Source organism: Eubalaena glacialis, chromosome 14, assembly GCF_028564815.1.
Source record: "Eubalaena glacialis isolate mEubGla1 chromosome 14, mEubGla1.1.hap2.+ XY, whole genome shotgun sequence".
In the NCBI taxonomy this organism is placed as follows: Eukaryota; Metazoa; Chordata; class Mammalia; order Artiodactyla; family Balaenidae; genus Eubalaena; species Eubalaena glacialis.
The window spans coordinates 84305673-84315424 of NC_083729.1; the positions used below are offsets into that span (position 1 = coordinate 84305673).

The 9752-nt window shown below is 57.2% G+C and overlaps 1 protein-coding gene across 2 annotated transcripts in view; it reads left to right on the plus strand.

Annotated features, from left to right (window-relative positions):
- The window catches only part of KCNIP3 (potassium voltage-gated channel interacting protein 3), an 87948-nt gene extending 79123 nt beyond the window's left edge, over positions 1 to 8825 (plus strand). For both annotated transcript variants that reach the window (XM_061168675.1, XM_061168676.1), the window contains 4 exons: positions 4518 to 4625; positions 5365 to 5469; positions 6211 to 6273; positions 6756 to 8825. In XM_061168675.1, coding sequence (XP_061024658.1) covers positions 4518 to 4625; positions 5365 to 5469; positions 6211 to 6273; positions 6756 to 6803 — 324 coding nt within the window. In that variant the 3' untranslated portion in view covers positions 6804 to 8825. The remainder of the gene's footprint in view (positions 1 to 4517; positions 4626 to 5364; positions 5470 to 6210; positions 6274 to 6755) is intronic.
- Positions 8826 to 9752: the final 927 nt, after the last annotated feature.

Consider the following 9752-nt stretch of genomic DNA (forward strand, 5'->3'; position numbering starts at 1 on the left):
CGATAGCCCCGCAGCTCGGCTTCCAAGGCCAAGGGCGGCTGACAGGAAAGTGAGAGAGAAAGCCCCTGCACCAGCTGGGGTAATAATAACTCGAGATGCTGCTCAGCTTCCCTTATCGCTCCAGCTGGCCCGCTCACTGACCCTCTGCCGGGGTGGGGCAGCCCAAGGCCACGGCCAGCTCTGTGACCACAGGGGCCTCACCTTCCCTGGGCCATACTCTTAGTGTATTTGTGAACTTTTAGTGTTTTCAGCTTTTTTGTTTTCAGTTCTGCCTGCACATTGGTAAAAATCCAATCAGTACAAAGGAGTAAACAGGGAAAATTCATTTTCCTTCCCTGGTCCCACCCCTGTGGCCAGTTTCTTATGTGTCCTTTAAGAGGTACCTGAGGCTTCTGGGAATGAAGTATGAGAAGCAGTTGTGTGACAGACCCAACCAGGACTTTGATGATGGTTTCTCTTGTTCAGGAATCAGATGACCAGACAGCTTAGCAGGGCCCCCGCATAGTGGCGGGTGTCAGGAAGGTCTCCATCACCCTCCTGTGGTCGCCTCTCTTACCATGGTCCCTTTAAGGTGGTCGATGGTGGGTCTTTGTTGGGGAGGTGCTGTCAGTGGCTGAGCGGGGGGTGCTGGCGCTGACCCCCTTCTGCTAGGCACCTTCTCAGAAGGTCATGCTTCTCTGTCTTGAAATTAATTCCTCCGATTTCTTATGGGGAGGTTTGTTTACCTTCGGCATCTTGATATCAACGCTCTGCTCTAGGAGGCCTTTTTCAGGAAGGGAGGAGGACATGTATCTCCCAGGGACCTTCCAACGGGCAGGGCCTAATCCTGGGTGCACCATGGGTGGGGGTCCCTGTGGTCAGGAAAGATCCGGAGGGGTTGGGGGGAGACACTCAGCCCTCCTCGCTACCTCAGACCAAACCTCTCAACGTGCTCTTAAAACAGAAAGTCAGGGGCTTCCCTGGTGGCGCAGTGGTTAAGAATCCGCCTGCCAGTGCAGGGGACACGGGTTCGATCCCTGGTCTGGGAATATCCCACGTGCCACGGAGCAACTAAGCCCATGTGCCACAACTACTGAGCCTGCGCTCTAGAGCCCGTGAACCACAACTACTGAAGCCCACGCACCTAGACCCCGTGCTCAGCAACAAAGAGAAGCCACCACAATGAGAAGCCCGCGCACCGCAACTAGAGAAAGCCCGTGGGCAGCAATGAAGACCCAACACAGCCAAAAATAAATAAATAAATAAATAAATAAATAAATCTATTAAAAAAAAAAAAAAACAGAAAGTCAGGTCAGCTTATCAATATTTACAATGATCCCAATCCTTTGTGTATAGTCTTGAGATAAGACACATACATATTAATTAGAGTTTATTGATATGGTGAAATATTGTAACTGCCCTGCCCTCACCTGAAAGAGTAAGTAAATGGCAGAACAAGCAAACCTCAGCACTGGTGGCTGCCCTGTCCGTTACCTGCCCTGCAGCAACTCGCTCCCTGCGCCACTGGCCAAATGATGGCTGTGGTCAGTACCCTCGGGAAGGCCTGCAGCCCCGTGACCTAATCACCCCCGCCCCACACTGAGCTCCTGCTCTGCTCTCTGGGGTGTCCCAGCCGGTGTCTCTGAGGAGCCCCTCAGGGAGAGCACAGAGCAGGGGCTGTGGATATGACGGGCTTCATACACCTCGGCATTGAGACCAAGGAGCTCCGACGAGCGACAGTCCCACGTGAAGCTGTGCTGTGTGCGGCTGGAAATTTAGAACCAGCAAGCACCTGGACGTGGGCTGGCTAGGCTTGGGGTCATCTGTGTGTGACTGGGGATGGGCCAGTGGTCTCGCAGGGGACATTCCGACCCAACTCTCTCCTAGCTCCATCACTATTATACTACACACCCGCTAAGGGACACCGAGTAGGGACAGTCCTGAGTGTGGCTGACCACGAGAGCTTCTACACAGCATCTGAGGAGACTAGATGGGAGGACAGTGGTGCTGGGGTCCCCCCATGCCCACACGGGAAGAGGGGGTCCTGTGCGGGACCCGCTCGTTCCCTGGTGCCCAGCTTAGGAGTCCGAGCCTTTGCTTCCCACTGGGAAAGCCCGTCAGACCACAGGGAAGAGGGCGTGATGTGGCTTCAGGGATGCTCTGACTCTCACTCCTTCTGTAAACCATACACAAGCTCAGCTTCAGTGGTTAGCATTCCTCAAACTCAGGCACATAAGAAATATCACACTGTTTCTCCTTTCGTATATCTTTATTTTCTTCACTTATACACACACAGGACTTTCAGGCTCCAGTAGACTTACAGGATGTGCTTTGGAAAAACAGCAGTTACCACCCCCGAGATACACGCGAGGAAGGAACCACCTCCCTTGTTTTAGCCGATTGTCACTCTTTGTCTTCTTGTCGCCTAATAGCATCCTGTTATTGCTCCTTCCCGACTGCCCAGCTTTAGATGCTGCCCGTTGACTCTCTGCACGGGTGAGGAGTTGGGTCTTCTGCACACACACCTTTCCCATCCCCTGGCTTTCCAGAACGATGGAGTTCAGATTGGATAAGCACTCTCGGTTTACTCATGATGTGAATTTGTTCCCCATCTGAGCCTTGCAGTGAACGGTGATTACGTTGCCCTTTCCTGCACACATTTTTATTTTGCCTTCAGTTAACTGTGGTCCCAATTTGTCATTTGCCTGGTGTCTGTGACCTCATCAGTAATTCAACGCCGTCCTTCTCCAGTCATCTGAGTGGGCATCTCCCTAGCCTTTGACCAGCTCCATCATCCTGGTGCTGGGTGCCCTCTGGGGACCTCTTCCCCTCTCTCCTGGGTTGGGTCTCCTGGTTCTGGAATCCTTCATCTTCTTCTTCCTTGCTTTACTCTCTCTTTTCAAAAGCACGTCTTCCAGGAGTTTCCTACAAAACAGTACGTGGGAGGTAATTTCTGAGCCCTTGGACGCCCGAAGTGACTTCGTTCCGTTCTCTTGCTTGATCTGTTGTGTGGGACCAGAGCTACGGCGGAAGCTGTCCTGCTGATTCCCGACCCTGTGTACAGGACCTGATCTTGTTATTGTTGTTGTTGTTTCTGTTTGGTTTTGTTTTTCTGTCTGGAAGCTTGTAGGATTCTGTCCTTGCACCCGTTTTCCGAAGTGTCTTGTGATGTATGCCTGCAGGCCACACTGTGGGCTGTTTCCCCGCATCGTTAGGTCCTCGGGAGGACCTGAACACTCACAGCCTTCCCCTTCATTGCCTCTTGGACACGCTTCCCTCCATTTCCTCCGGCTCTTCCTGGAACTCTAGCTGGTCAAGTTTCGGTCCCTCTGGAGTGGACCTCTCATTATCCGCTTTTCTCTCCTATTTTCCAGCTCTGCCTTTTCACGCTGCTTTATGGAAGATTCCACGTGCTTTTCCAGCCCTTCTTCTGAGTCTGTCATTTTGCTTTCTCATTTTTAATTCCCAAGAGCTCTTTCTTGTTCCCAAGTATTCCTTTTTTATAGCATCCTACTCTTATTGTAGGGATGCCAGATATCTAATCTCTGAATCTAATAGTTTATGTTAAGTATTTTTTTCTCCTGGAATAATTTTTTGTTTCTTCCAAACTGCTTTTCTCTGTTTCCCTTAGTCTTCCTTTCTTATGATACAGGCTTCCTCTAATCCAGAAAATCTAAAATTTGAGTGGGGGGAATTCCCTGGCGGTCCAGTGGTTAAGGCTCAGCACTTTCACTGCTGGGGCCTGGGTTCGATCCCTGGTCGGGGAACTAAGATCCCGCAAGCCACGTGGCATGGCCAAAAAAATAAATAAATAAAATTTGAGTGGGACCAAGCCCCTTGGTGCAAAGCCCTGTCCCTCCACAGTCCGCTTGTCCTCCATTCCCCCCCCATAGACAGCCCTTCTCTGCTCCCCTTCTTTCGGAGCAGCCTGAGAGGACCCCATGGGGCAGGGAGGGCTCAACCTGCAAACCTTCCGGAAGGGGCAGGAAAGACTTGCTTTCTACCAACTGTTATAACAGAACAGTTGAAGTTTTCACACGGAAGCCATTCAAACGTTCATTCACATTAGTAATAAACTATGTGTCACACCTGTGACTGCACACAGGTATGACATGACCCCAGAACTGAGCACTGTTAGTTTAGTTTTTAAGCTGTAAGTTTTCAAGCACCTGGACACGCAGACACTTGGTAAAGTGAAAATAGAGCACCCCCTTCATTAAAGGAGCACCCCGAGGCCTTCTCTGTCAGTGGCAATGCATTAAATGGGTCTAAGACACCATACGTTTGAATGTCTTTATTTGAGATGATCAGTTCCAGCCACTATGCCATCCCCGCCACACACATGCACACTCACACACGCGCACACACACACACACACACACACTCACACTGTATTGACCTGATGGACACCATCTGCCCGCTCTGTGATGGAGGTGCCTCACCTATATAGGTGTGAATTTCAGTGGAAGCCACACTGCGAACCGGAAGTAGAATCTGAGCGCTGGATTGTCACTCCTCCCCCTCCCCTTCCTCCACAGGACTTTGTGGTCGGTCTGTCCATCCTCCTGCGAGGAACAGTCCATGAGAAACTCAAGTGGGCCTTTAACCTTTACGACATTAACAAGGACGGCTACATCACCAAAGAGGTACGGGGGTGGCTGGGGAGGCTGGGAGTGACCTGTCTGCCCCCCACCCCACTGCTCTATATCCCCAGCCTCTCTCCTCCTCTCTCCTGCTGCCCTGGCTTCCTCTCCCCCCTCCCTGGCCAGAGACACAGCTCACAGCCTGGCCTTGGAGGGGACAGCGGCCAGGAACTTTCGTCCTCTCCCGGGCTCTCAGGCCTGGATACCTGGGTGCAGGGGACGTGGAGCTTTGGTGCCCCTCACCACGTGTCTCGATCCCATTCAACAGGTGTCCTGGATCATCCTTTCTTACGGAGAGGTCCTGAGGGAGACACAAGTGGAGAAGCTGGGAGCAGGGGTGGGGAGCTGGCCTTGGCTCCCACCAGTTGAGGGGGAGCAGTGTGGTCCCTTAAGGCAGGGTGCAAACGGGGGCGGGGGGGGTCCCTCACCACACAGGCCCACAGTCTGGTTTCGTCTGGCCCAAACATTTTTCTGTCTCTGAAATAGTTGCTACAGTTTCACATTCTGGAGATTGCATTAAAAATCTAGCTGCAACTGCTCTTGGAGAGTTAGAAGCTTGCGCTGGGCGGACTGGGTGAGGGTGAGCTCGCCTCTCTCCAGCTCCCACAGCCCCGCCCACTCACCCACCACCGCCCCTGAGGTGCCCCCCACCCTTGGATGCAGCCCCTCCCCTCAGACCCTCGAACCCTCACCCCACCTCCTTACAGCCAGGCTCAGGCCAGCCCCTCCGGCCCCCCTGCAGGAGATGCTGGCCATCATGAAGTCCATCTATGACATGATGGGCCGCCACACCTACCCCATCCTGCGGGAGGACGCGCCCCTGGAGCACGTGGAGAGGTTCTTCCAGGTGAGCGCTCCAGCCCCGGGCTGCGCGGGGAAGGGCGGCCGGAAGAGCAAGGGGCTTCGGCTCTTAGGGCAGTCCTGGGCCTGCCACTCCCCTCTGTGAGCCTCCCCGCTCCCACGAGGAGGTTCAGCTTGCATCCCCCATCGGGCCGGTTGTCCGGATCCCAAGGAGTGAATTAAAGCCATCCCCGCTCACTGATCTGCCAAACTGCGTCTCAGAGCAGGCAGGGGCTCACAGATTCCAAGGTAGCCGACACCCCCCAGCAGTGTTCTTGTGCCTTCCAAGAGCTGCCCCCCGCTCCGCCAGGGACCTCTTTGCAGGAGGAGAGGGTTGGGGTGACTGCTTTGTATCCATGGGGACTAACGGAGCTAGGGCTCCGCCTCCCGCTTGCTGGGGGCCCTTTAGACAGGCCTCCATCCTGACTTCAGCTGCCCCGGCTGCCTGTCAGCAAGGTGAGGGGGTCCGACGAGCATGGGGGTGCCTTCTGGGGAGCGTGAGCCCAGGAGAGCTGCCGAAAAGTGTCTGGGGTTGGAGACAGACTGGGGAGATGCCAGAGAGGTCGGCTGCGTGGTGGAGGTGGCTGGAGAGGGCACTTTACGTGGCCTGGATTCTGGGGAGGGGACAGAGGGGACGGGTTGGGGTGGAAGGAGCCCACCCCACCGCCTCCTGGCACGTCCTCAGCCCTAGGGCAGGGGCCGGCCCCAGTGGGACACAGACTCACTGAGGGCATGGCTTGAGTTGCAGAAAATGGACCGGAATCAGGACGGTGTGGTGACCATCGATGAGTTCCTGGAGACCTGTCAGAAGGTAGGCGGCGTCAGGGCTTGGGGACCCCCGTGTCCCGCCCCTGCCAGCCCACAGCCCAGCCGGGCACACGTCCCTCAGCCCTGCCCTCGGTGGCTCCCCTCAGAGGGGAGAGACGTGGGGCCCTCAGGACAGGGTCACACTGTGGGAAGGAGCCTGGAGCCCCCGGCATTGCTGCTGACCCTCCTTTGCAGAGCGCCTTCAGGGGGCAGGACGCTGGGCCTCTGCTGGCCTCAGCCGTCGGCCTCACCCCCCGGGCGGCCCCTCGGTGGCCCCCGGCCTCCGTCTTTGTGCTCAGCCGGGGGTGGGGCGGCTTGGTCCATCAGTGAGTTAACAGCTCCCAGACGGCCTGACCATCAGGCCATGGGGCTGGAGACAGGCTGGAGGGTTCCGGGCCCCTGACGAGAATCTGCTCACGGTGACGTTGGATTTGGGCCCTGCTAGCCCGGAGCTGACCGGGCCTCTCGTCCTCTCTCCCCGTGCAGGACGAGAGCATCATGAGCTCCATGCAGCTGTTCGAGAACGTCATCTAGGATGCGTGTGGGGGTGGGGTGTCCCTGAGTGGCTGTTGCCACCTCTGCCCCAAAGATGCCGCCAGGAGCAGCCTCCAGGAGAAGCTTGTTTCTAATGTATTTGCACAAAGTGAATAGTTTGCTGCAGACACACACACACACACACACGCACACACATGCACATCCTTCCTCTGGGCTCGCAGGTGCGGGGGGACAAAGGTTAGGGAGGGGCGGAGTCTGGCTGGGACCTGGGTCCAGGTGACGAGAGCCACACAGCTCCCACCAGCCCCCTCCCAGGCCTCCGGGTGGGCAGCTGAAAGAGCGGTGTCTTCAGGCCACTGGCCGCTGGGTGTTGCCTCCCCTGCCAAGGAGGGTCCAGTCTCCAGAGTAAAGGCCGCTCCCGTGGGAGCCCACTCGCCCCTCCTTTCTGCCACCCTTCTTTCCCACCACGCAGGGGCCAGGCTCCGGAGGCTGCTCTGGCCTTCTCATTCCCCAAGCCACTCCCTGCCCACTGACTACACTTCCAGGATGGCCCTGACCCCAGGACCCCGGAGGGGCAGCTGGGGGTCAAGGGAGTTCAGACTAGGAAAGAGGTGGTAATTAGACAGAGGCAGCTGCTTCCTGGAAACGTTTCCCTGGGTCCCAGGACGCCTGCCAGTCTATTGAGCTGGTGGGAGCCCCGGTGGTGAGGGACCAGTGGGCTCTGTTCTCCTCCACCCCAGGAAGGGGGCTTTCTAGCTGGGGATGGGGTCTCTTGGTGGGGAATCTGAGGGGAACTGTCTGCCAATTCCACCTCCCCTCCCCCAGGCTCAGTGGGGATGCAGCAGGGGGTCTGCCCACACCCCTCAGGCACCCAGGTCATCGTGGGTCCAGAGGAGAGGTCACATGGCTCAGGGCCTGACCCCCAGGGAGTCTGGGGGGGCAGAGCAGGCCTGGGAAGGGACTTCTCCCTCCCTCTTTCCTGTTGGCCCCCGTCTCCCTGAGCCCAGCAGCCTGGATGAGCCCCCTCTTCCTGGTTAGGGTCCTGGAGCCTTGTAGCCGTCCCTCCACACAGACTCACCCCAACCCCATACAAAAAGCACAAACGCCCCCAGCAGCTCAGGCCGCAGCCCACGAGGGGAGCCCAGGCCCTCCTGCTGGGCTGAGGGCTGGGTGCCACTCGCCCCCATCAGGTGGCCCCAGGGTTCTGTGGAGAGTCAGTTCTGTGCCTCAGAGCAGTGGGGGGCTTGAAGCCCACCCCCCGCCCAGCCCAGCTCACCAACGTTCAAAAGCACAAACCCTGGGGATTCTGCTTGGCTGGGTTCTGCTCTGAGGATGGAGGCTGTCGTCAGCCTGAAGCCAGCGCCAACAATGAGGGCCAAGGGGCCAGAGGCTGGGTGGCAGGTCAATAGAAACTTCCAGGAGAGAGAGAGAGAGGCTGCTCGCGCCTGCCCGGGCCGCCCTGGCAAGAAACCCAGTCCCAGGCAGCACGGAGCGTCCCAGGAACATTCCCAAAGCATACATTCCATCGGCTGCCGCCCCATCTCTGCTCAGGCCTGGCCCTAGGGTGAGCAGGGCCCTCAGAGGAAGGGCAGGGTGGCGGAGGCCGTGGAGATCGGCCTGGCTCGGCCGCAGGGACCCCTTGGCACCTACACACAGGTGGTCCTCCCCCTTGGAGTTGCACTGACACCCATGTCCAGTCTGACTGGGGGCTCCCTCTCCCCTCCTCCAGGAGGGCATCAGCTTTCCCCGGCTCAGGGATATTCTCCCCCATCCCCATGCCCACCCCCTCAGCCCAGCCCTCCCAGCTGGTGTGGCTTTGCTTCTCAGGGGCCAAGGCCAAAGGAGAGGGTCACCACCATGCTCTGCCCGCCCCGGCCTTGGGCCAGACTGGCTGCACGTCCAACCCGGAGGGGTCTGGCTCCCACTCTGGGATGCGCACTGGCCGCATGTCTGCATGGCAGAAGTGTCTCCCTTGGACGCAGCCTAGGAGGGTGGTTCCTGTTCTCAGCACCCACCAATATTCAGTCCTGTATATTTTAATAAAATAAACTTGACAAAGGAGAGGGACTCTTGTTGGCTTTATCCCGACTCTGAAATTTGGTCCAGCCCCTCCCATCCCTGCTATGAACCATGGCTTCTGCCCAGTGCCACGCTGGTAAATGTTTAACATTCCCCGAATTGTAGCGTTTGCGGATTTCCACACTCAATTTCAAGTTCCCACTGTGCCATCAGTGAAGGCGGAGCCAAGAAGAGATGCCCGCGGTTGGGAAGCCTTTATGAGAAGCTCCAGCCCTGCAGCCTGTACGCAGAGCCGCGAGGTAGGGTAACTCCTTGAGGTGCCATTTGTATTTCGTTCCCAAGTCATTTCTCTCTGCCAGTTCCAGGAAGTCATTTCTGCGTGTCCCCTTGGCTGGAGGGTGCAGGTCACAGGACAGAAGCAGAATTTGCCTGAAGACACCTTCCTTTCCTGGGTCAGTGAGGGTTATGCTAGAGGAGGGGCAAGAAGTGAGAAGCTGAGGGGAGGAGAGGAAGGGGTTCCCCAACTCAGGGATGGGGAGACGGAGGTTCTGGGGGGTCTGCTAGTGCTTCAAGGGCCAGCCCCCAGGCCATGTGACGTCACCTCCACTGTTTGGCTGATGGGTGTGTCATCAGTAACCGGGAGGATAGATGGCGGGAGCCCCCTTCCACCACCAAACACACCGAAGGCTCCAGTCTACGGGAGCCCCAGGGCCTTGGCACAATCCAGGCAAGGGAGCCCTGACCTTGCTGCCTGGGATGGGATGTCCTGCGTTTGCATGGGCTGGCCACTGTGCTGAGAACGTTTGCCGTGGCCACAGCCTTTTGGGCACAGCTGGGAAAGCTGGGCTGAAAGATGTTGGGGCCCCTCAGCCGTTAAAGAGTGGAGCCAGGACTTGGACCCAGGCAGGTGGCTGCAGGCCAGGTGTCAGCACTGAACTGCCCATTTCATGATGGAGCTTTCTATTTCAT